General features: G+C 54.1%; 1 protein-coding gene across 1 annotated transcript in view; it reads right to left on the bottom strand.

Annotated features, from left to right (window-relative positions):
* Positions 1-922: 922 nt before the first annotated feature.
* MYOM3 (myomesin 3) overlaps positions 923-25546 on the bottom strand; it is a 48640-nt gene continuing 24016 nt past the window's right edge. Inside the window, exons 16-37 of the mRNA XM_012750802.3 lie at positions 23876-24050; positions 21804-21925; positions 21208-21395; positions 20826-20952; positions 20373-20551; positions 16967-17081; positions 16150-16306; positions 15586-15695; positions 14205-14249; positions 13377-13513; positions 11615-11759; positions 11396-11455; positions 10966-11033; positions 9836-9946; positions 8016-8103; positions 7519-7557; positions 7229-7337; positions 5872-6035; positions 5561-5597; positions 5356-5378; positions 3711-3766; positions 923-2709 (exon numbers count right to left, since the gene is read on the bottom strand). Coding sequence (XP_012606256.2) covers positions 2446-2709; positions 3711-3766; positions 5356-5378; positions 5561-5597; positions 5872-6035; positions 7229-7337; positions 7519-7557; positions 8016-8103; positions 9836-9946; positions 10966-11033; positions 11396-11455; positions 11615-11759; positions 13377-13513; positions 14205-14249; positions 15586-15695; positions 16150-16306; positions 16967-17081; positions 20373-20551; positions 20826-20952; positions 21208-21395; positions 21804-21925; positions 23876-24050 — 2519 coding nt within the window. The 3' untranslated portion in view covers positions 923-2445. The remainder of the gene's footprint in view (positions 2710-3710; positions 3767-5355; positions 5379-5560; positions 5598-5871; positions 6036-7228; positions 7338-7518; positions 7558-8015; positions 8104-9835; positions 9947-10965; positions 11034-11395; positions 11456-11614; positions 11760-13376; positions 13514-14204; positions 14250-15585; positions 15696-16149; positions 16307-16966; positions 17082-20372; positions 20552-20825; positions 20953-21207; positions 21396-21803; positions 21926-23875; positions 24051-25546) is intronic.

Consider the following 25546-nt stretch of genomic DNA (forward strand, 5'->3'; position numbering starts at 1 on the left):
TTCAGAGTCTGGGGCACAGGCTCATATAAGACGGAGACCTAATCACAGACTATAGAACATTCCCTTCCCCCAACACTCACCACCACACCCGTAAAGGCCTATTTGCTGCAGTTCCCTTACCTGGTATGCTATGTCTGCCTTTTTTTTTTTTTTTTTTTGAGACAGAATCTCACTCTGTTGCCCAGGCTAGAGTGCCATGGCGTCAGCCTAGCTCACAGCAACCTCAAACTCCTGGGCTCCTGCCTTAGCCTCCCAAGTAGCTGGGGCTACAGGCATGTGCCACCATGTCCGGATAATTTTTTCTCTCTCTATATATTTTTTTAGTTGGTCAATTAATTTCTATTTTTAGTAGAGACGAGGTCTCGCTCTTGCTCAGGCTGGTTTCAAACTCCTGACCTTGAGCGATCCTCCCACCTCGGCCTTCCAGAGTGCTAGGATTACAGGCGTGAGCCACCACGCCTGGCCTTATGTCTGCCTTTTAACAGTAAATTACAAGGCACACTAAAAGGAAAAACACAGTTTGAAGAGATAGAGCAAGCATCAGATCCAGACTCAGATATGCGAGGATATTGGAATTATCAGACCATGAACTAAAGACACACCTAGGAATAATGTGCTGAGGACTCTAATCCAGCAGAGCTCCTGCTCCTGCTCCCAAACTGGTTGCCACCAGTCACAAAGATCACAGCATCCCCAGCCCCAAGATGTGCTGCTTGTAGCTTCTTCTTAGAGCGTAAGTGCAATCTTCACCAACAGGGGGCGCCCACACCACGTTCCCTCAGAGCCAACAGGCTTTTCCGTTTTCACTGAAAGTTGTTACATTTTCATTGACACATGAAACCAGCCAAGACTTTCTTCTGAGACTGGCAGTATGAGAGTGGGAGAGTGGGCTAGGATGGATTCTTTTTATTTACTGCATATCCATGGGAAGAGAAAAGCAAGGGAGAATGGAGTTCTGGGAAGTCATAAAAAAACTTAAGTTTTACCTGTGCATGCCTCACCAAAAAAACAAACAACAACAACAAAAAAACAATTAAAAAAAAAATCTTCGGCGTCAGCTGGAAGGGCCCTCAAAATGATCTTTCAGCTTTCTGGTTTTACAGATGGGAAACTGAGGCCCAGAGAAAGGGGAAGTATTGTGTAAGATCACACAGAGAGCGGGTGGCAGACAGGGACATTCACCTCCAAGACCTGCACGGTTGCCCAAACTCTAGTCGGGAGTCGTACTGACCCCCTGGCCTGGCTGCACCACGCAGCCTGGGACACGAGCAACCCGGGGCAGCACGCCTGGCTGCAGGCGGAGGTGGTAGATGCAGGAGTGACTCATATTATCCTTCCGGTCAGCAGTCATTTTAGAAATCAGAGGCAGTTATTACCTGGTGTTGGGAGTATAGATGACTTTTATTTTCTCCTTTATAATTGCCAGGGTTTTCCAAAATTTTACAATAAGCATCTAAAATTTTATAATCCCTTCCCATTGTATTTTTAAAAAGAAGGTAACTGGAGGGCAGAGACATGTCCAGCTCTGTACTGAGATCCATCGGGCCAGGCCAACCAGTAGCTGTCACGCCAGGCGGAGGCCTGGGCTGAAGAAGCCCTGCAGCTAATCAACTCCAAGCCTGGCGGCCCCCACGGCTACCCAGGCAGCCTCGCCCTCCTCCCTGCCTTTGCCACCATCTACTCTGCTCCTGGAATGTCCTCCTCCCACGACACTGCCAAATCCCACTCACTCCTCAGGGCCCAGCAGCAGTTCTGCCAGTTGCGTGAAGGTGTCTCAAAGCCCTGCTTCTCCCTATTGGGACCACTCTCTGTCTCCCTCCTCTGACCCCTGGTGGCACTTCACTTGACCTGTTGCACAATCTTTATCGTCTGCTGCCTTGTCCTGGAGCCACTTGCACCCAGGGCTGTCTCTCCCGCTGCACTGAGACCTCCGCGTGGGCAGGGCCTGCGTGCTATTCACCGTTGTGTTCCCAGTGCCGGCCTCGGCCTGGCCCATGCTAGACTTCGAATGAATGTCTGCTGAGCTTATGTGAACTGAAACTGTAGCACCCTAAAAGAGGGGTGCTCTGTATCAGTTTACGGCAGGGCTCATCAACCTCAGCACCGCGGACATCTGGGACCAGGTAATCCCACGTGGAGGGGAGTGACAGTGTTTAGCAGCTTACGTGGCCCCTACCCCACCAGGTGCCTGCAGACACCCCAGCACATCTAGGTCCCCTATTCCAAATCCAATGCTTATCCTGCTCTCCTGGAGGCCTCTCAGGACCCCATCAAGACCTTTCTTCTCCACTTTGGTGTGTCCACCCCACCCGCACCCTCACATCCTGGGTTGCCCCTGTCCCCTCCCTCTGCCCTGCCCCCGTGGCCTGTGCCAGGCTGTGGCCCACTGGGTGGCCCCGCCGGTCCACGGAGACCAGCCCTCGGGCCGCGCCTGGACACACGCCGTTACATCGCCTTCAGCTCCTTCGGCTCGTCCCCGTGCTTGAACACGCTGATGGTGACCTGGCCCGTCTCGGAGCCATACTTGTTCTTGACGAAGACGCCGTAGCGCCCGCTGTCCTCGCTGCTGACCCTCTGAATAGTGATGGTGACCTCCGTCCCCCTCACCTCCATGTGGTAGCGGTCGAGGAAGGTGACAGGCTGGTCATTCTTCAGCCAAGAGATTTCAGGGGTGGGGTCTCCCGAGATGACGCAGGTGAGGCACAGGGTCTGTTTCAACGGACAGGAAGGGAACAGTCTCACCTCCTTGTCACCTGAACTTGGCATTCACCTCCACACCCCCAGGGGGCTCCCAGCACAGGTTGTTCCTTGTGATAAATTACTATGTGTGTTTAGTTATAACCCATAAAGGGGAGAGACATTTCACCTTAACCCCACGTCCTTCTTCCTCAGCCTGTCGACAGGAATACTTAGGAGTTAGACTTTTGCGTCATTATTACTCTAGCGATTATCTGCCCCAGAACGGCCTGCACTCCGCTTTATTGCCTTTTGTGGTGTGTATCATTATGATTTTACCATGCAAGTAAGATTATGTTGCTTTAATACAAACATTGAAGAATTGAGTTTGCAAATTCTAGGATGAGCTCTAACACGAAACAGTATAGTGTGATGATTAGACACGTGGGCCCTGGAGTTGGGCTGCCTGGCAGGGAATCAATCTCAGCTCTGCCCCTTCAAGTGGTGTGACCTTAGGTGAGTCCCTGACCCACTCTGGACCTCGGTTTCCTCAGCTATAAAGTGTAACTGGTAATAAATAATACCTTATTCCATGTGGTTGCCTTACTGGTCAAATAAGCTAAACTATGGAACAGCGCCTGGCACAAAGTAGGCACCATGAAAATGTAAGCTGTCATTTTGGAGAATGTCAGACTTGCATAATTTCAGCCCTAGATGGGCTTTTAGGGATCATCTGATAGAACTCCTTACGGAAACTGAAATTCAGAGACAGAAGTCCGTGACACCCAGGCCTGTCTAGACAGGTGGGGTAGAGCTGAGGGGCTGAGCACCCGGACCTGACACCAGGTGCAGCACGTGCGATCAGGTAGGTGGGTCACTTGGCCAAACCCTGGCAGATCCCGTCCCTTTGGCCAAGCAGCCATTCTGTGGCTCTGGAATCCACAGTGCTACGTTGTTTCATGATCTGTGATGGATGCTGTGACGGATGGGGGACACAGCGTGGGGCTGCCGGCCATGGGCCAGGGGGTCCGTACCTTGTCCTCCATGATCGTGGCCACATCCGGCAGACCCCTCACCACTTTGGCACGATCTGGAAGGGAAATAGGAAACCCCAGCAGTCAATGTTTTCCTGCCAGCTGCCTCCCAGAAACAGGTTTTTGCAGAATTGAGATTTATTTTTGAGCAAGGCTTTTTTTTTTCCCTATTTTCATCATTTTGGATAGAAATCTTTAAGATCATATTGCACGCTTCCCTGTACTCAGCAATAGGAGATATAGGACTAATGTGTTTCTGCCACTGATTTGAGGTCACTGTTATGATTGGCGGGACCTGGAGGTGGCTGTGAGAGGCCCCTGCCCTCCAGAACCCGGAAAGCAGGTAAGTGCGTTGCTCTGAGACTTAAACTGGCAAAATCCACACAACAGGTGGGACCAACCACTAAGGGCATGAAGCAAGAGGTGGTCAGGAAAAATGGGACCGAAACTCCTGGAACTCTTTGACTCTGGTCAAGCGAGGGACTTGGTGGCCATTGGGGGTGGGTGGCAAGAGAGTGAGGTTGTAAACCCTTGAGCAGAAATCCCGTGAGTCCTTGATGCTGCGGTGAGGCTGTGGGAATGGAAGGGGTGGCCTAGACCTTGGACCTTGGACCAGAGAAGAGCATACAGCCTGACATCGTGGCATCTGCCCAGTGCGTGAAAGGGGAGTGGGACCCCAAACTGGGCAGGGAAGCCCCACAGATGGATACTGTTGTGGGCAGGAATTTTCACCACCCTCCAGGACGGGAGGGAATGTTCTTGTTGGGCAGATGATTTGAGGGGTGGCATGAGAGCCTCTTCCTGGCCCGAGCAGACCGAGGCTGGTCTCAGGCTGTGCTCTCTCTGCCAGGTCCCCCCTTCCACCCCCCAGCAAGGGCTTCTCACTGCGCGGCCACTGAGACCTCCTGATTGCCCCTTCCAGACTACAGTTATGAACTCGAGTCCCGCACTTCTTGTCAAGTGGGGATATTCGGGGACATTGATGCCATGCAGGGCGAATTATGCCCTCCCACAAATGGCCCCAAGCTGGCGGCGTGTTGGTTCTCTCGTCGGTCTCTCAGAGTTGTCCAGTCTCCTGGTGGCCAGGCTGGCAGGGGCTACGGGGCTCCGCTGCATGTCTTCCCCTCACTGAAACCCCCACTTCTCATCTGCTGGGCCAGAGAGGCTGGACAGCCAGGCCTCCATCCCTGCGCCCTTTAGACCTGGGCGGGGGCCTGGCGACTGGGACAAACCTGGGCTGTTGGCTGGTTCTGGCTCCCCAGGCAGCCCAGGGGCCAGCTATGTCCCTCTGGGTTTGGGCTTCGTCCCGGATTCGATGTGGCCCCAATACCCTGATGGCCTCAGCTTTAGCCACCCCCTGCCCACAGCTCGCTCGGGAAGGCCGCCCAGCCTCGTTCCTCTCTGTCCCCTGTCTTTCGGGTCCCACCGATGGTGCCCGTGTGCCCCTGCTGGGCACCTCCACACCCTCGATCCCAGGTACCCTCACACTCCTCATCTGTCCTGCCCAGGTCTCCCCGGCAGCCGTGAGAGCCCAGAGCCCCACAGCGCCCCGGGAACGGGGGTTCAGCAGCCTGCCCGGAGGCTGGAGCTCCGGGAAGTCCACCCCACACTCGGAAACAAACAGCGGAAATGGCAGCGGACTCACTCTTCTCGATGATGGCCAGGGCTCTGAAAAACAGAGATGGGAACAAGGTGTGACGCTTCATGTGTTAAAGGACAGTCCTGCCGGGTGAGGGGAGGGGGTGTGGAGGGAAACGTGGAGCCGGCCGGGGCTCCGGGCAAGGGGCACAATTCGTGCTACACCCCAGAGGGGCCTGTGGTTCACAGGGAGAAACGCAGAGGAAACTTACTTCAGTCTCTGGTGTTCAGCCAGGGCGTCGTCAAAAGCTGCAAGAAGGACAAAGGGGGAGGGAACATCAGGTCTCTGCCACATGACCCCAGGGGCAGGGTGGCCCCAGAGGCAGGGTGACCCCAGGGGCAGGGTGACCCCAGGGGCAGGGTGACCCCAGAGGCAGGGTGACCCCAGGGGCGGGACTTACCCCTGACTGTCTTCCACTCTCCTCCTCATTCTGTTGTCCACCTGGGGCAGTGCCAGGTTTGGTGGGGAGACAGGAGCCCCCCCAAAAGACCATGGGACTCTGCAAACAGGCCATCAGCTCACCTTGCCCTGAGAGATCTGTAGAGAGCTGCCGGACTTCCTTCCCGGCAGCAATTTCCAGAGTGTATTTGCCCTTGTCCGAGTCTTTGGGGTCCAGGATGTGAAGCCAGATGTCATCCAGGGTGGTGCCTGCCCTTATGCGGTCACCGCTCTCTAGGCGCTTGTCTCTGAGCACAGGGCGGAGAAGTGGTTAAGCCCGGCTGTGTGCCGTGGACAGACACCCCTGTCCCAGACTCCCCTCCTGGGGTTTTGTTTCCAGCTCTGTGGGCTGAGGGTGGTGGCCACCCACGAGACCCTCGATGAATACCTGTCACTCCCATTCGTCATTCAATCCTCCATTCATTCACTTGTTCAGCAAATCTTGTGGCGCAACAGCTATGTGCTGGCGCTGAGCCTGCGTTGGTGACATGTCCTGCAGGCTGGGATCCCGAGGAAACGGTGCTCCAGGGTCAGTGACCGCCACATCCCCCACCCTCAGGAGCCACTCCCTCACCTCTTCATTCTTCTCGTCTTATTTATTTATTTTTTTTGGAGACAGAGTCTCACTCTGTTGCCCAGGCTAGAGTGAGTGCCGTGGCATCACCCTAGCTCACAGCAACCTCAGATTCCTGGGCTCAAGCCATCCTCCTGCCTCAGCCTCCCGAGTAGCTGGGACTACAGGCACGCGCCACTGCGCCCGGCTAAGTTTTTCTATATATTTTTAGTAGACCAGCTAATTTCTTTCTATTTTTAGTAGAGACGGGGTCTTGCTCTTGCTCAGGCTGGTCTTGAACTCCTGAGCTCAAACGATCCTCCAGCCTCGGCCTCCCAGAGTGCTAGGATTACAGGCGTGAGCCACTGCGTCCGGCACATTCTTCTCATCTTAACCCCCCCCCCAGGGTTTCCTCCTGTAATCACGCTCCCCTATCCTTTAGAAACCACAGTCAGTTGCCAGGTCCCTCTGCCTGCCCCTTTCCCCTGGGCCCGGCTGCCTGGGTTAGCTAGGGCTGCAGAGGCCCACAAGGGCACTGTGGGCAAGCGGACTGTCTGCTTCTTCACTCCCGCGGCCCTCCCGCCACCCGTTCCCAGGTGCTGCTCTGAGACTACGATGCTGCTGTGGCCATAGAGATTCTGGAAAAACAGTCCTCCCACCAAGGTTCCCACCTTCCCCGGGAGATCTCGGCAAAGCCCTCCTACTCCTCCAAGGGCTGATCCCTCTCCCGACTCTCGTGGACAGAGGGACAGTGGAGACTCTCGTCTCTGCCACCCCTCGCCCTGGACTGGGCTCTGCTGGGGGGACAGGGTGGGGGAGGAGGGGAGCCCCGTGGGCAGGCGCCGGACGCCCTCCAGCCTGGCTGGGCTCCGGGCAAGGTGGACCTACTTGTGGAACCAGGTGGTTTTCATGTACTCCACGTTGTAGTACTTGACCTTGCTGAAGATCCGGATGCCTTCCTCGGTGCCCTGGATTTTCAGCGGGGTCGCAGAGAGGGCTGGGGAGACAGAGGAGGAGGGTGGGTCTTTCCCGAAAACCACGGGGGCGGGGGCGCCGTGCTGTGGGGAAGCAGGAGCTTCTCTCCAGTCTCTGAGGTTGGACACTAAACCCACCCCTGGTACCAAGGCCAGTGGGAGGCCCCTTGGCGGCTCTCTGGCAGGAGGGCAGGGCTGGCTTACCCCCAATCCTGCCCAGCTCGGCGAAGACGGCATCCAGGGCTGGAGGAGACAAAGAGAATGGTCAGCAGGTGTGGGGCTTCCCCAGGGATGCCCAGGATGGGGGCGGCCTTGGAAAGGGCTGGGCACAGGGAGCTCTGCAGGATGACCCCCACGGCTCAGGCAATCAGCGATGGGTGGAGGACAGGTGGGCCAACCTGCCAGTTCTCTTGCGGGTTGAGCCAAGCAGCCCCCTGCAGTGCCTGGGCCCACCGTGGGCAGAGAGGTGAACTCAGGCTTTGGGGCTCCAAGCGTGGGCTCACTGTGGCAGACTGCAGTTGACACGGTGTCAAGGGTCACACAGACCAGGCCCCTGTCACTAACTAGCTGTGCAGCTGTGGGCAAGTCACTTAACCTCTCTGTGCCTCTATTTCCCCAAGTGACATGGGGATCTCGTAAATCTTACCCTGCAGGTCGCATCTATAGCCCTCCTGGCCCATCTCACCACCGCCAGCTCCTACCTTCACCCGTAAGGTCCAGTATGGTGTCGTCCTCCCCGCGATCGTCAGAAACCACAGCTCTATAAACCCCCTTGTCCTCTTTGGACAGCTGCAAGGAAGGATGAGAGGGGGCAGTGTCAGCATGCGTTCCGGGGAGTGGTGGGCAGCCGATTAGGAGGCCCCGGCCCAGGCCTGCCCCCAACTCTCTGAATGACCTCAGGCAAGGCCCTTCTCCTCCCTGGGCCTGGTTTACTGCTCTGGGCTGGGGGACGTCTAAGGCTCCTTCCAGCGCCAGAGCCCTTTGATTCCTAGCTCGGGGCCTGTCTGGGCTGGGCAAGGGGTGGGGTGGGGGAATTGAGGGCAGAAACAAGCAGCCGTCCCCCTGACTTGGATTCATGACAGCTGCTCTGAGCACGACACAGAGTCCTCCTTGCAGAGCTCGTCTGAGCCTGGCACACCCTTCACTCCCCCGGGGGCCCTGGATGGAGGGGCACTCCTGCCTGGCACACGCCCCCAGGACAAGAGGGTCCTTCCTGACACACATTTGTCAGTCCCTGATTAAACCTGAACTAATACTCAACAAAGCAAGAACGTGGGCTATGCTTTTAAAGCAAGGCCCGGAGATGGACAGTGACCTCTCATTACCCGGCCCCTCCTTCAGGCCTGGGAGTAACACTGATACCTGCCTTCTCCACAGAGCGGGTTTGGGGTAGGATCCAAGGCAGAGGCAGCTCTTAACTGGGGATTGGAACAGTCCTCTCCTATGTCCCCCTCCCCCCATACGATGAAGCTCCAAAGTCCCAGCCGAACCCAGGGCAGGTGATCACAGTGGCTTCTGACCCCACTTGCCAGGCTTGTGTCTTTGCACTGAAACCCGCTGAGCCTCAGTATACTCATCTGTAAAACAGCGGCGCAACCCTTGCCCTGCCCACGTGCTACAGCTGCTGTGAGGTTCAAGAGAGGTAACCCCCTTGGAAGCCAGAAAGTTTGCACCGATGGTATGGATGATTAGAATATGATAAAACCCCATAAGTATTTTTGTTAAAATTTTTTTTTTTACCCTTTCCACATTTTCCATGCTTCAGTTAAGGCCAGAAACCCCACAACTATTAAGCACCTACTTATTGCTACGCCCTGTTCATGGAGCTTGCAGCATGGTGACAAAGGCCGACTTGGCATCATCCTGGCCAGGACTTGGGAGAAGACCCGTGTTTGCTGCCGTCTCCCTGACACCCAGCGAGGCCACAGACACCAGCAGTGGGGCAGGGAAATACTCGCTCTATGAGCAAGCCTTGTGTTTCTCTCTTAACCAGGCCACGTTGCTCTGAAGGCCGTAGGGGGACTTGGGTGGCAGAACTGAGCTTCAGGCCTGCTTCGTTCTGCCCAGACCTGCCTCACACAGACGCATCCCTCCCGTCCTAAATCCCAGACTGTCGGGGCAGGAAGGAGGCGTGGGGAAAACTTCTCTTCCCACCCACCCAGGCTACGGATGAAAGCTGAGGTCCGAGAGGGACAGTGACTAGCCCAAGCCTGCCCAGTCATTGGTAGGGCCAGGACTGCAGCCCAAGCAACAAGAAAAATCAATAACACTGATTTCATTTCTATTGAAAATCTTGCTATTTTTTTCAGGGTCTTTTTTTGCATTAATTTTGATTTTTTAAAATATTGCATAAATATTATTAATTCGATGACTGAGTTTTTTGGTGCCCCTTCCATGTTGGGCCCTGGGGCTGGGCCACACTCTAGTCTTGGCCCTGCTCCCGACTCCCGGCCCAGTGCTCTTGGCCCAGCCGGCTTGCAGCTGGCGGAGAGTGGGAGCCTGGAGCTGGGGCTGCACTTGCCTCTTCGATGCAGAGAAGTCCTTGTCCCGTCTGCGGGTCGTACTGAGCTTCCGGCACCTCCATCCTCTGGAAGAACCACTGAAAGCGAGTCTCGTTCTTGGTGTTGGTCACCTGAGGAAGGTGGGGCATGAGGAGACTGTCTTAGGCTTTCTTTCTTTCTAAGTAAGAACATACACAAATGTGCACCCTCCTTCCTCACTTCGTATGTCCCCTCTGCTGGCTTCTGGACCCTGAACGTTTGCTAATAGTGTTTCCACTGCCTCTTGTTCCCTGCCCTACCCGATTTTCCTTGTAAATGCCTACACTTCTTAACCACTCGGTTAAATGTCACCGCCTCCAGGAAGCCTTCCTTGCAGCACCCCAGTGTGCTCCCCTATCCTGATTAATCAATTTCCTGCATGTATCTGGATCAAGCATGAAGCAGGCTATTTTTAGTGATCCTGCCTTGGACCACCGGCTCTCAGAGGCCCATGAGACCACTTTGCTTCTGTATGCCTGGTGCCTCACAGAGAGTCTGGTGCATAGTAGTTGCTTTGTGTTTGCTGAAGGAACGTGCTTCTGGGGGAGCACCCCCCATCCCTCCCCAGTTATCTAAAGGGGCTGGAGGGTGCGAGAAGGACCTTGGGCTTTGAGGCTGGACAGGTGTGGTTAATACCTGGTAGTCCCTCCTGCTGTGGGGTCTTGAGCTCTTTCTCCCACTTGTTTTCTCACCCACAAAGTGGGGATAATAGTGCCTGTCTCACAGATGAGTGTGAGGCAGATGAATAAAATAATGCGCAGTGTCAGGCATGGCTAATGATAAATATAGGGACACCCCCCAAGATATAGACCCTCGGTAGCTCCCAGACCCTCCAGACCCTCGGAGCCCCTTCTGGGGCCACTGGGATCTAGCTCAAGGCTGATCCAACTCACACTAATCCTGGCCTGGCACCTGGGCTCTGCGAGGGTGCGCTTGCTTTTCAGATTAAACATAGTCTCCCTGGGGCCACTTTGCACTTGTGGGGTCATCCAAGCGCAGGGGATGGAATTTGGGGGGGTGAGTGGGTAGGGACAGCCACTGGTCTTGGGGACAAGCCACAGGCCCCACACCCCTGGGCCTGGAGCAGGGTGGAGGCAGGGCAGGGACTTGCCTTGCATGTTAGCAGCACTTGGCAGTCCTCGGTGACCCTCCACTGCAAAGGCTCCTCGAAATAGGGACCTGCAAGTGCAAACCCGCGCACCATCGGGCCTGGCCAGGGCGCCCCCTGGTGGCCAGACTGGGGAGCCAGGCAGGCAGGTGGCAGCCAACTGCCACTGGCACCTCCTACTCTGTCCCCCCCCAGGGCAGGGACTGGGCGAGGCAAGGGAGGGGCTCCGGGTGCGACATTTAAGGAGCCTGTCGCTCTCAGGGTCTGGCACGTGCTGCTTTGTTCTGGTGCTGGGACAGAACTGCACCCAAGTGCAGCGGACCTCCCTCTGGGGCCCAGGAGGGCAGGGGTCCCCTGAACCCCCCGCCCAGCCGTTCTCCAGCACTGGCCGGTGGCCCAGGCTCTGGACTGAACTTCACCTCACAGCCCTTACCCTGCTTTCTCTTCCAGTCTCTTCTCTTAGCGTCCGCCTTCCTCAGAAGTTTGTCAAAATCTGTGAGCACAGAGGGAGGAAGAGGGGTGAGCTGGGGGGCGCAAGCCCAGAGGGGGGACATTGGACAACAGGGGACAAGCGGGGTGCTCGGCAGGCCGCGGAGCTGACAGCTGGGCCAGGCGGGGCAGATGGGCGCACTGGGTGGCGGGGCGGGCTGACCGTCATCCACGAGAGTCAGGGTGATCTGGTTTTTGGCTTTTCCGTCTTGCAGCTGAGCTGTGTACGACCCTTTGTCATCCTCTGTCAAGTTCTCGATGATCACTTCCACCAGGCCCTTCTCCCGGTCAAAGTTGATTTTGCGGTTCTGAGGAGAACAAGCCCACAGAGTCCTTTTCGCACTTTCCCTGTTGTGGGAGCTTTGTTTCCGGACACACGTCAGGGTGTAGGTTGACTTAGGGGTGTGTGAGCAGGGTTATGAGCCTTCTGAGGCTGGGGTGCCCTGACGCCCAGTCCCTGGGGACACACCCCTTGGAGTCTTACATTGGTTACAATTTAATAAGTGTGCAATAATAACTGTGCCACAGTTTTTGCTATTTTCTACTTCTTTTAAAATTTAATAGGGAAAACCCCCATAAACACATATAAAGGATAATATTAAAAATACCTGTGTACTTGTTACCCAGAATTCACACTCATTTGCATTTGCCCCATTCTAACTGCTTTAAGAGTTTTATTTTCCACATTTAGATCCTTACTCCCTCTGGCTTTATTTGTGCATATGATTTGAGGGAGGAGTCTAATTTTATTATTGTACAGGGACAACTGCTTGTTCCACTGCTGTACAGACTTTGTAACACTTCCTCTACCACGTGGCAAGGTCACTGTGTAATCTTTATGCAGAACTTTCAAATCTGTTTTCTCATTTGCTCCTCTTGTTCCTGAGATGACAAGCCCATTGTACAGTCGCAGAAACTGAGGCACAGACGGGTGAAGAGACCTGCTCGAGGTCATAACGCTCTTCCTGCCGAGCTATTTCCGCTGCGTTAGGTATTTTCTTTCTTTCTTTCTTTCTTTCTTTCTTTCTTTCTTTCTTTCTTTCTTTCTTTCTTTCTTTCTTTCTTTCTTTCTTTCTTTCTTTCTTCTTTCTTTCTTTCTTTCTTTCGTCATAGGACCTTCGGTATATGTAACACATATTTTCTGATGGCTGCTTTGCCATATGGTGACGAAACTCACAGATAACATGAGATTGAATTATGACTTTGTCTCTCATGAGCTTGAAATTGCCATGTTTGCAGGTAAAAAAAAACAGTTGAATATCAACAAATCATATGGTTCAATCTAATACAACCTGTCTATATATATGATTAAAAAATGTAATACTCGAATTGTAATATAAAGAAGAAATAAAAGTCACTAAAATAAAATAATATGCATTTCAATAGGTAGATGCTTGGATATAACCTTGATTATGTTGCAGTGACTTATAATGAATTGGTTTGAATTTAAGAGAAGAAAAGTGAAAAGATCAGAAGCTATTCTGTACAAAAACAGGAGAATGAATGAATGAACATAGGTAAAGTAGCTGACGGAATAGAAACTCTCCATTCAGTGCATATTGAGATTGCCCCAAAATATTTTGTATTTAGATCCAAAACAGAGTTAGGGTCTAGATACAATTAAAAGCATGAATGTAGGTTTTTTTATCTTAAGAATGTCTGGTAGGACAATCAAAAGTTGTGGGGGTGCAGGAAAGTCTTTGTATGTGGGAGTGTCCCTTGCATTGGCCAGCATCTAGTGTCCCTGCCACCTCCCCCACTATGTACCAAAAGCCAGGTGCCCCACCCCCCATCACTGGACCCCCAAAGTGCACAGTCATTCCTGAAATGCCAACTAGGGGGAGGTGCCTTCGGGGAACCCCTGCCTGGTGAGGCCGCCTCCTGGGCAGGGGAGCCTGAGTTGGGGACCGTGAGCGCCCAATTACCGGCGAGCTGAAGATCTCCTTCTGGTTGAAGATTAGATGCAGCTCAGCGGCCGGGGATAACTTTTCCACTTCCAGCCAAAGCCGCACCTCGCCTCGATCGAGGACGTCAACATTCCAGCCGGAGATCAGTTTGATCACTGGGAGGCACAGGACAGGAAGGGGGTGGGTGGCCCCTTCTCCCTTCCCCGTGCCCGGCCAGCCCACCTTGAGTGTGCAGTTGGCATTTGACACGCAGGACGCTTGGAGAGCCTGCAGGAATTGCGTCTAGGGTAGGGGCTCTCCGCACGCTCATTCTAGATTTAATTAGTCTCAGGGAAGCATTTCCTCTTGTAAGAGCCCTGAGGCTGTGGTTCTCAGCCTGGTTGGGCATCAGATCCCCAAGGGCTTCCAAAAACACCAGCATCTGGGAGACTCGGATTGTCTGGGGTATCATCTGGGCATCAGGATTTTGAAAAGCTCTCAGGATGACTCTAATGAGTAGCCAAGCCAAGTTTGTGACTCTCTGCTCCAGGCAGTGCAGATGCCACCCCAGCCAAGGGAGGGAAGCAGAGGTTATATGATCCCAAATCCAAATGACTCGAGAGCCAGTCACGATTATTATCAGAAGAAGAAACCACCCGTATTTCCCTCCCTCGCAGCCCCTCTGCTCCCTGCCGGCTGCAATTCTGCTTTCATGAGCTCCTGTGGTTCCTGGCCTCCCAGCCCTATGACTCCCCCGTCCTCTACCCCCCAGGTTATTTTCTGGCTCTTGGTGTGACTTGGCTTTGCTCAGGACACGCCGGTGGCCCCAGCGGGAGCTGCACAGCACTGGCAGCTGGGACTGCTCACCTGGGTTCCTGATCTCATGACTCAGCTTCTTCAGCTTCTCCAGCTCTGCGACAGGGAGGAGCAAGAAGAAACCAGAGAGAATGAGCCGTCCAGGCAAGCGGGCCCACGGGAGCCATCCTAGGGGCCCGTGCTGGGTGAAAGTCCCAGGAGACACCCACCCAACTTGGGTCACTTGGCTCTGTAGAGGTTGATGGTGTGCACTGTGGGCCTATGTCCTGGGGCACCAAGGGAGGTGCTGGGGCCACTGCTGGCCACCCTGAGATTGTGTCTTCTCCCTGTCCCCCAGGCCTAGGTCAAGTCTCACCCCAGAGAAGCACCTACTATGTGCCAAGCCCAGCATTTCTGTCAGTGCTCACATGATGCTGTGGGCTGAGTGTCACTGTCCACCTCCAGGCCACTCCAGGCCCACTGCTAACCCACTGTAATGTGCTGTCCTAGTGTCTGAGGGTCTGTGCCACACACTAGGCACTTCAGTCCAGAAGTTTCCAGGGCTGTTTTACAGAGTGCTGCCTCATCTGCTGACTGCTTCTTTGTGTTAGGTTTCTCTCTCCTGCTAAGGTGAGCTCTGAACCTACATGAGTGTCTGGCACACAGTAGGTGCTCAATAAATTATATCCTGTGGGTGAATTGGCAGGAGCAGAGCCCATGCCTCATTTTCCCTTGTGAGCCCCAGAGTCCTTAGTGTGGTGAGTACAGACTCATGGTGAGCACATGGACAAAAAACAAAAAGACCGCATCACTTTTGTGGATGGCTTTAGTTTATATAGAATCATCTAACTATATCTGCATAACAACATTATTTTCAACGGAGGCAGCCAGGGATTATAATCTCCCTTTGCAGTTGAGGAAACTGAGGCCTGTTTGTCCGAGGTCAAACAGCCAACAATTATGGAACTGGACTTAGAACCCAGGTCTCTCTGGCTTCTGCTTCTTAACAAAATCAAAGGGCCTCATGTGTAAAGAACAGGGAAGACATGGGAAGGGGCTGTCCCAGTTGCTATGGAGACAGAAGAGGGTATGTCTCATCAGTCACGAGCCCGGGTTTGGGTTTAGTTTGATTTAGACTTGGTATTCACTCTCTGGTTGGCCATAGTCCCCACCACTCCCTACTGTCAGCTTCATTTCTCAGACCAACTGCTGCTTGCAATTTATCATCACATTTGCATTATTGTTTTTCTTAAGCTATAGAAGGAAGCAAAATAATTCTTATATCTTTGCCATTACCAAAAGTAAGAAAATGAAAGAAAGACAAGAAGGATGTGAATTCCATCCTGCAGGGATTGTTGCCTGTCAAGTTCACTGATGTAACCCAGGGCATAGGACCCTTGGTCTGGGACTGTCCCTCTGGGAAGGTGGCTGGAGGTGGGGGCAGGGGCATTACCTTCCTCGGTCAGCGTGTGGCTTGCTGAGATGTCTTCGTCAGCATCTGCGACTACCACTGAGTAGGTGCCCAAATCCTCCAGGCCAGGCTCTTTCAGGATGACCTTGGACCTGGCAGAGAGAGGAGAGTAGAAGTTCTGGAGGGAGCTCCTCAGCCTTGTGTGTTAGGGACCTGGGGGCTGGGAGGTCTTTGCTGCCTCCGGTGGCCCTGTACCCCATGCTAGAACCTAGCTCCCCACAACGAAGGCTCCAAAGTCCAGAGTGGAGAAAGCCGAGTCCAGAGAACTTGCAAGAGCAAGTGGCCAGTACTCAGGCTAGAAACCAAGTCCTGAGTGTCTCCTTGGAGCTACACGCAATTCCTTGCAGAAAAGGAGTCCTCCAAGGAATGGTGCCATTTCAGACCCTTAGATGCACTGCTAAGTGGCATTGGCATCCTCCGCGAAGGAGCAGGCGGCGCCCCTCACCATTACCTATGAGTCCCGCCCTCTGGTCTTGCTCATGAGTTCTGCCAGCTCCTCTGGCAGTAGGTGCCCCGTGGCTATTTCTCCTCTTCCCCCTCACTTACTTGTTAGCTTTGTCCTCGATCTTGACCCTCTGGGGGTCTGGCGGACCCTTGTAGTCTTTGGACCACTGAAACTCTGAGGAGTCGGGGGCTTCAGGGGCTTCGAAAGCTAAGTAGATAAAGCCCTCTTCATCCACACCAACCTCGATCTCCCGGGCATCTAGGGGCAAGATCCGGCAGAGGGCACCAATGTTTATAAACAATAAGCCAGGCCATGCCCTCCCCTGCTTAAACCTCCTGGTGCCTGCCCACCACACTCGGATAAGATAATAAACTGGCCTTGCATGATCTGGCTCCTTCTCAGCTCAGGTGTCACCTCCTCTGAGAAGCCCTCCCTGACTGCCCTGGACAAGTAACCCCACCCCACGCTACAGCCTGTGTTATTTCCTTTACAACACTCCTCACTATCCTAACTCACCTTCCTCCTGCGATCATTCATTCGTTCACTGTCTATCTGCCCCCACCTGTCCCACGCACTAGAGTGGTGATCTTGCCTTCTCATTCACTCCTGTGTCCCACCAAGTATTTGTTGAATAATACGGAATGAAAAGAATGCAAAGGGAATGTGCTTTATAGCTAGGAGCGCTGAGCGGTTCTGTCACGTACTAGTTGCGTGCCCTGATCGTTTAACTTCTCTGAGCTATAACCAAATCAGCTGTAAAGTGGGGACCATGACCCTTCCCTCGGGGGCTTGTTGGAGGACCAGGAAGTGTGGGCACCCAGCACGGCATCGGGCTTCCCCCCGGCTCCCCTGGGGCTCCGCCTGTCCTGGATGTCACAGCTTGGCAGTGGTGCGATGACACCCTCCGGCCACACCTACCTGGCTTGTCCCCCAGGAGCACAGGGTCGGTGGGCATGGACGGTTGCCCCAGACCGGCTGAGTTCACAGCCTGCACCCGGAACATGTAGCTCTTTCCTGGCTGCAAGTCGGAAACCTGGGGGGGGGGGGTGGCGGGGAAGAGCCAGCAATGAGGACAGCAGCAACTTCGTCTTCCCAAAACCCTGGCCTCGGGGTGCAGGGAACCACTCAATGGTGGACCCCTGAGGAGGGCGATGGCCGTCTTGGGGGTGGGGGCAGGCAAGGAGCACATCCCTCTCTTGAGTTCCAGGCCTGGTTCCAAGTTTTTCACCGGCCTCTCCACTCGGATTGGCCCCCAGGCTCGTGGCACCCAGAACTCCACCCCCACCCCTGAAGTTGAATAATTCATTTGCCTCCCAATGAGAAAACTTCTCTCTTCCTGTGTCCCCATTTCTCCCTAGATATGGCCACCCACCTGACACCCCGAGAGGCCCGGGCTCATCTCTAACAACCTTTCCTCGAGCCCTCCCCATCGACCACCGGTTCCCCCCATTTTGTTTTCTTTGCGCTTCTTGAACGTCCCCTCCAGGTCCCAGCCACGACCTTGACCGAGGCTTTATTTCTCCCCACCCGAACCCGTCCAGCAGTTCCCCAAATGGCATCTCTGCCCCCGATGCTTCTTCAGGGTCAAGTTCCAGTTTCGAGGTTCAATACCTAAAGCCCCCTGGCCCGGCCTGGCCTGAGCCTGCCGTCCCCTCGCTGCCGCGTCAGCCCCTTTCTCCACGCTCCTTCAGGGTCCCCACGCTCCTCATGTCACTCCATGTCCCTGCCTTTTTTGACCTTGCTGAGCCTCTGCCCGGAGGGCCCTCCCTCGTCTAGCTGACTCCAACCTGCCCTTCACCGCCCCGCTAGCAGGTGCAAGGTTCCCGCCAGCCAGCGTCTCTGGCCTTCCTCCCTGAGCTCCCAGAATTCCTCGGACCCCCCTCAAGTGTGGCGTCTATCACACAGTATTGTGACTGCTGCCACCCAACCACTGTGGCTTATCCGCTTTTCATGTCTCGGACCTAGTTCTGCCCTGGCACCGAGTAGATGCCAGGAAGTGTTCAGTGAGCGGCCGAGTGAACGATGGCCAGCCACCTGCAGGCAGACGCCGGCGCCGCGTCACCCAGGCTGTCCTGCCCTGGCCTGGGTCACCCACGTGCCGAGGGGGGGACCTTCCAGGTAGCGGAAGGCTCTGCGGAATCTCAGAGGATTCGGTCTCGTCCTCCCTGGCTTAGGTGGCCGTAATTCCACTTTTACAAAATTAAAGCATTTTTATTTTTTTCTAGTTGTAAAAGAAACACAGGCTTGTTGTGAAAAATTTAAAGCAATCGAGAGGAATGTAAAACGAAGGATTAAAGCTCCCCTGGCAGTCCCACCCTCAGAAATGACCAGAATGAACTATTTGGAACAATCCTTTTAGGCTTTCAGATGCACACAAGCCACACAGAAGCACGGCGTGTGCCGTAGTCTAGCTGCTAGCATCTCCCTCTTTCCGCGTCGTGCTGAGCCTGCCTTCTTCCCTGGTGCTCACCGAGGGGATGGATGAGTGGCCTTGACCGCTGCATCCCCTCCTGCCCGCTGGGGAAAATGGGCTGCAGGAAAAGTCCCTCTCTCCCTAGAGCGGCAGAAAATGAACCTAATCCACGTCACAGAACTGTCCTTACGAACCTTCCTCAAATCAGAGGCCCGTGAGACACGCTCCAGGTGTGGAGGTGTGGCCTGCGAACGTGGTCTTCCGTGGCCTGGACGTCTGAAGTTCTGACGGATGGTGTGAGTTAGTAGTTTGTGTCTGCTAATAATGCTTCAAGTGGCGTCTTTGTTTTCTGACACATATAAGTATCTGTTACACTAGGAGCGGATTGTCTATGTTCTCCTTCCTCCTCCGTGTGTGGAAGTTCAACAGCCACCACTACAGGAGGATAAGATCAATGATTCTGCCAGATTTCTTAATTATCCTAAGACTTTAGAGTTTGTTTCTCGTGTAAATTCAGAAACGTGTATCTGCGTATAAGTATTTATATATATACAATAATGTAACATGATATATGTAATTGTACTATCTATCATAAAAATATCCTACTCTGTATCCTGCTTTGTTTTTATTTTTTTTTTTTTCTTCTTTCTTTCCATTTTGCAGATGAATATTTTTTTTTTTTGAGACAGAGTCTCACTCTGTTGCCCAGGTTACAGTGAGTGCCGTGGCATTGGCCTAGCTCACAGCAACCTCAATCTCCTGGGCTCAAGCAATCCTGCTGCCTCAGCCTCCCGAGTAGCTGGGACTTACAGGCATGCGCCACCATGCCCGGCTAATTGTTTTTATATATATTAGTTGGCCAATTAATTTCTTTCTATTTATAGTAGAGACGGGGTCTTGCTCTTGCTCAGGCTGGTTTCGAACTCCTGACCTCGAGCAATCCGCCCGCCTTGGCCTCCCAGAGTGCTAGGATTACAGGCGTGAGCCACTGCGCCTGGCCTTTGTTTTTCTTAGCCACGTATGATGGATACATTTTTATGTCAACATATACATATAGTTCCATCTTATTATTATTTTTTTGTTTTTAGAGCTAGGATCTTGCTCTGTTGCCCAGGCTGGAGTGCAGTGGTACGATCATAGCTCACTGCAGCCTTGAACTGGGCTCAAATGATCCTCCTGTCTCAGCCCCCTAAGTAGCTAAGACTATAGGCATGTGCACCACCATGCCCAGCTACTCTTTCTATTTTTTTGTAGAGTTAGGGCCTCACTATGTTGCTCAGGTTGGTCTTGAACTTCTGGCCTGATCCTCCTGCCTCGGCCTCCCAAAGTGCTGGGATGGCAGGCGTGAGCCACTCCACACCCGACCCTACCTCATTCTTCATACTGCTGCCACCCCTTACATTATGTCCCTCCTTTAACTGCCTTATTCTTTCTGCCACCTGACACAGGATTCCACTTGAAAGATAAACTATGATTACTTTAAGCAAACCTCCTACTGTTGGACATTTAGGTTGTTTCCGACTTTTGCCATTATGACCATTGCTACAATGAGCGTCATTGTCCTTAGGTCTTTGCATATTTGCCTGATTATTTATCTATAATCCAATTCTAGAACCCTGGGTTACAGGATATGCATATGCAAATGCTGACATACCTGGCTGACTACCAAGTGAGTTTTTAGGGAGGAGTCTGCCTGGCATGGAGCAGGTTAAGGCCACCAGCCAGCCAGACCTGTTGCCAACTCGCTGTGTGACCCTAGGTAAGTCACTCTCCCTCTCTGGTCCTCTGCTGCCATTACCTGAGGACTGTAATCTCTGGGGGTCACTCGAGCTCTGGTGTTCTGTGGCTCTGCTATGTTTCGTGGCAGGCAAGGCTCAGGGCCGGCCAGAAGACAATGGGGCAGGAACTCACCCTCAGGTGGGTGCCGGAGATGGGGTCCGGGGTGACCGGCTTCCACTGCTCAGAGCCTTCCTCCTGGAAACTGAGGTGGTAACCCGTGACCGGGCCCGCCCCCGTGTAGAGCGGGGGCTCCCACTGCAGCATCAGGGAGGTGGCCCGCACCTCGGTTGCCCGCATGTCGTACGGGGGGCCTGTGTGAGACGAGGGATGGGCACAGATGTGGCAGCCGGCAGCCAGGCAACCAAGCAGACCGCCAGCTGGCCAGCCGGACAGACGGCAGCCAGCCAGGTGGTCAGCTAGCAAGCTTGTCAACCTGTCTGTCATAGCCAGCCCTGGAAGTGCCTGCTCTGGGTGTAGTGGGGACCTGTCTGGCCTCGTCTTCGTGAAAACCTTGGCTCTTCTGGTTGGTTGGGTTTGGGGAGGGAGGGCAGCAGGCACCGGACTTCAGGCCACTAGGCCCCTCACCTGGCTGGGGCATCGTCCACTCCTTGCACTCAAACAGGCTGCTGGGCGCCGACAGCTCGCCAACACCTGCCCAGTTTACAGCCCGGGCACGGAACTCGTAGAAGTGGCCTTCTCGAAGGTCACTGACCTTGAAGAGCAGACACACGGACTGTGAGACCGAGGTGGGGAGCGAGGGGTGGGGCAGCAGTGGGGGGAGAATCCACTGGGGGTCTGGGGGGCTTCAGACAGGACTGTCCATGGTGGGGCTGCCCTGGAGGGCGAGCTGGAGGACCAAGGTGGGGACCTCGAGGTCCCTTGCAGACTCAGCCTCAAACAGTCCCGCAGGTCTCCCCGCGCAGGTCATGTCTGGGGGCGGGGGACGCAGGGCCCGTTCCAGCCTTGCCTTGCAGACTTGGGTGGGGACGGGCTGCTGGTTGACCGCGTGCCAGTCCAGCTCCTCGGAGTCGTGCTGGTCCAGGAAGTAGCCCAGGATCTTGCCACCTCCACGACGCTTGGGGGACTTCCACCCAATGACCATTTCATTCTTCCCGCAGTTCAGGAGGGCAAAACCGTACGGGGCGGACGGGGTAGCTATGGGGAGGCAGGGAGGTGAGGACAGCTGTCCCCTGGGGGTGCTGGATTGGGCAGTGGGGCCTGAGAAAGCCAACAAGCCTCTCCCAGTGGGTGCCCACCCTGCTCCAACTGGGGCTCCCTGAGCCAGCAGCATCTGCACCCCTGTTAGGCACTGGGCCCCCAGGTTTCTGGGCTAGAAGAAACCCCACCCCCAGAGCCAATCAGGCCCCACCCCATGGCCTTAAGCCATTGTTCCTTCTTCCCCAGAGGAAAGGGTGGTTGGCCCCAGCTCCAGTTTCCCTCCAAGGACTTATGTCCCATTGGCCGCTGGGATTGGACCCTCCGGAATGTGGTCATGAGCCCCCGGCTCCCCGCCCAGCCGGGCTGCCCCCAGAGGCCTGCAGGCCGGACCTGCGCCCCACTTACCCAGAGCCTGCTTCACCCGGATGGGTTCGGTGGGGGCTGAGCTCTCACCTACCCCGGCCTCGCTGACTGACCTGACACAAAACTCGTACTCCTTCCCCGTCCTCAGCCCAGGAACCGTAAACCTGGGAGAGAAATGTGCAGCCTTCAGGGATGGCCAAACTGCCCGGAGACATTGCTGAACTTGCTAGAACAACCTTGTGGGAAAGTGGCCACCAGTGTGGTAGGATTTGAGGGTTCTGGGCCAGTTCTTTTTTTTTTTTTTTTTTTTTTTTTTTTTGAGACAGTGTCTCGCTTTGTTGCCTAGGCTAGAGTGAGTGCCGTGGCGTCAGCCTAGCTCACAGCAACCTCAAACTCCTGGGCTCAAACAATCCTTCTGCCTCAGCCTCCCAAGTAGCTGGGACTACAGGCATGTGCCACCATGCCCGGCTAATTTTTTCTATATATATCAGTTGGCCAATTAATTTCTTTCTATTTATAGTAGAGACGGGGTCTCGCTCTTGCTCAGGCTGGTTTTGAACTCCTGACCTTGAGCAATCCGCCCGCCTCGGCCTCCCAGAGAGCTAGGATTACAGGCGTGAGCCACCGCGCCCGGCCCTCTGGGCCAGTTCTGACCTAAAAATATTGGCCCTGATCCCACAGGGATGCCTGAAACGGCACCAGTCGGGACGTGGTCCTTATGATTTTAAAGGTTTTGCTCTTCTGGGCCCACCATTACAATGGAAATATGCTGGGAAAAGTATGAATTTAAGGCAAAGGCAGCCAAGCCCCCAGTGCTACATGGGACATTCTCAGGACTTTGGGGTTTGTCCCTAAAAAAGAACAAATGGCTGTGATTCAAAAACACAAAGTCCTTTTAAAGGCCCCCAAAGAGAATTGTCATCCAGAGGAATACAAGGACGCTCTGACTTAGAGAAAATGTCCTTCTCATCCTGTCCTTTCTTTTTTTTTTTTTTTTTTTTGAGACAGAGTCTTACTTTGTTGCCCAGGCTAGAGTGAGTGCCGTGGCGTCAGCCTGGCTCACAGCAACCTCAATCTCCGGGGCTCAGCGATCCTACTGCCTCAGCCTCCCGAGTAGCTGGGACTACAGGCATGCGCCACCATGCCCGGCTAATTTTTTGTATATATATTTTTAGTTGGTCAATTAATTTATTTCTATTTTTTGGTAGAGACGGGGTCTCGCTCAGGCTGGTTTCGAACTCCTGACCTTGAGCAATCCGCCCGCCTCGGCCTCCCAAAGTGCTAGGATTACAGGCGTGAGCCACCACGCCCGGCCGGTCCTTTCTTGATAAAACCCAAGTTGCGGACCCTTTTCTCCCTTTTCGCTGATAGTATTTTCCTGTAGCAAATCTTGGCATGACTTAGGTCCTCGGGAGCTCCTTGTGACCTTGGCCCCTGAGGGGCTCCGAGGACTTAAATCACCCCAAGTGCTGAAGGCTGGCAGTGCCAAGCCCGCTGGGGACTCACGCATCTAAAGGGGAACATGGCTTTGTGAGGGCATAAAGGCCAGGCAGCACCTGACCAGGTGAGGCTGGGATGCCTCCCACACTGGACCCTGTTGACAGCAGATGGCGGCGATGACAATGACCATAGCAGCGCACTGTCGTCTAGCACTCACTGTTCATGTCAGCCAGGTACGCGTCACAACACCCTCGAAGGAAGGTACTGTTACCTATCCCTCCTCTGGGGATGAGGTCAGAGTCCTGAATGCTGGAGTACTGGAGGGCCCTTACGGATCAAACTTCATGTCACGGGCAGGGACAGGGGGAGAGGCCTGCCAGCAGCCCACAGCTGAGCAGGGGCACAGCCCTGCCCCAGCCAGGTCTCCTGAGCTCCAGGGCAGCCCTGCCCGCTAGCTATGGGAGCTTTGGCCAGTTACTTAACCTCTCTGTAAAATGATAATAAAAACACCAGTCCTAAGTGTGTAGGAGGTAGTTAGAACTAGACGACCTGACAGATGAAGGATGCTTAGACCAGCGCCTGGCCAGGACAAATGCTGTGACGTGCTGGGCTTCATCTTATCGGGGTACTTCCTTTGAGCATGCCCCGGTGCAGGAGGGGGCGTGCAGACTTACTTGTTGTCCTGGATGGGTTTGTTGTTAACTGTGTGCCACTCGGACGACCCTGCCTCTCGGGAGTAGATGTAGTAGCCCAGCAGCTCCGGGCCGCCATCCACAGGGTCCCAGGTCAGGGAGACAGAGGTCTGCGTGTCCCGGAGAGCCTGGACTTGAGCTGGCGGAGGGAGGGTGGCTGAAACACAGAATGGTGTGCTGAGTCAGGACGCTGGGTGACGTGGCTCTGGCAGGCCGGGGCAGGGGAGAACGTGAGGAGAGGCCGGAAGAGTCCCCACAGCCATCAGGGCAGGTACATGAACTTCACACATGCCGGGGCTGTGGGTATCTCCTTCCCAGGCCCACAGCGTGCCCTAGACTCCACTATCCTAAGCGTTCTCTCACCTCTGAGCATCTCTGCTTCCTTGCTAACGCGCCTCAACCCTCACTCACCCATCCTTACGTGCTCTCTCTCTCTCTCTCTCTTACTCAGAAGTCACCAAATCTGACAGATTTTCTTGGTCCTTCTCTTCAATCTCAAGAAAACTTGATTATCTTTCCTTGAAACTTCTCTATTGATTTTCATGGCTCCTTGAGACTAAAATCCTTGAGTTAGGGGCTACCATGATTTGTTAAATGGACAGATGAATAGTTGGTTGGGTGAATTCATGGAAGGATGGATGCATGGATGGATAGATGGATGATGGATAGACGCATGGATGGATAGATGCATAGATGGATAGATGCATGAGTAGATGGATGCATGGATGGATAGACAGATGGATGCATAGATGCATGGATGGATGGATGCATGGATGGACAGATGGATGGATGGATGGATAGATGCATGGGTGGATAGATGCATGGATGGATAGACAGATGGATGGATGGATGCCTGGATGGCTAGACGGATGGGTGGATGGATGCATGGAAGGATGGATGCATGGATGGATAGACGGATGGATGCATGGATGGATGGATAGACGGATGGATGGATGGATGGATGCATGAATGGATGGATGGATACAGGGGTAGGTGAACAGGTGAATGGACAGACGGATGGATGAATGGATGGATGAATGGAAGGTACATGATGTTCTTAGTTTCCTCTTTACTTTTCACACTCCTTACACATCCTTTGGTGTCTCCCCATCTTCCTTTTGCCTCAAATGTGGGGCTCCTCCAAGTTTCTCTTCCTTGACTTGCTCCATTTTTCTCCTCTCCTCTTACTCCTGAGGGTCCTGCCTATCTCAGGCCTTCAACCCTCATCTCTCTGCAGGCCTCACCTCTAGCACTGCCCTCTCTCCTGAATTCCAGAGCCTCATCTTCCATTTCTCCCTGCACACCTCTCCTTGTTCTCTGGTGGTGCCCCGAAGTCAACAGGAAAGTCTGACCTCAGCATCTACTCAACACAAATCCAGTATTTTTCGAGTGCCTACTCTGAACCAGGCACTACTCCAGCCTGGGGCAGGTACTGTGAAACAGGCCCTGGGCTCAGGAAGGTCTGGTCAGCAACTTCAGCTTCTGGGATTGAAGGGAGAATGGCAGGGGGTGCAGGCTGGTGGAGGGGTGAGGCTGGAAAGGGACCACTTAGGGACCCCATGTGCTGAAGAGCCCTGCTTCTACTCAAGGGCAGGAACTTGAACTGAGGGTATCATGGTATGGAGTTGTCCTCAGACACTAAAATCATGATTC

The sequence above is a fragment of the Microcebus murinus genome, chromosome 2 (genome assembly GCF_040939455.1).
Source record: "Microcebus murinus isolate Inina chromosome 2, M.murinus_Inina_mat1.0, whole genome shotgun sequence".
NCBI lineage: Eukaryota > Metazoa > Chordata > Mammalia > Primates > Cheirogaleidae > Microcebus > Microcebus murinus.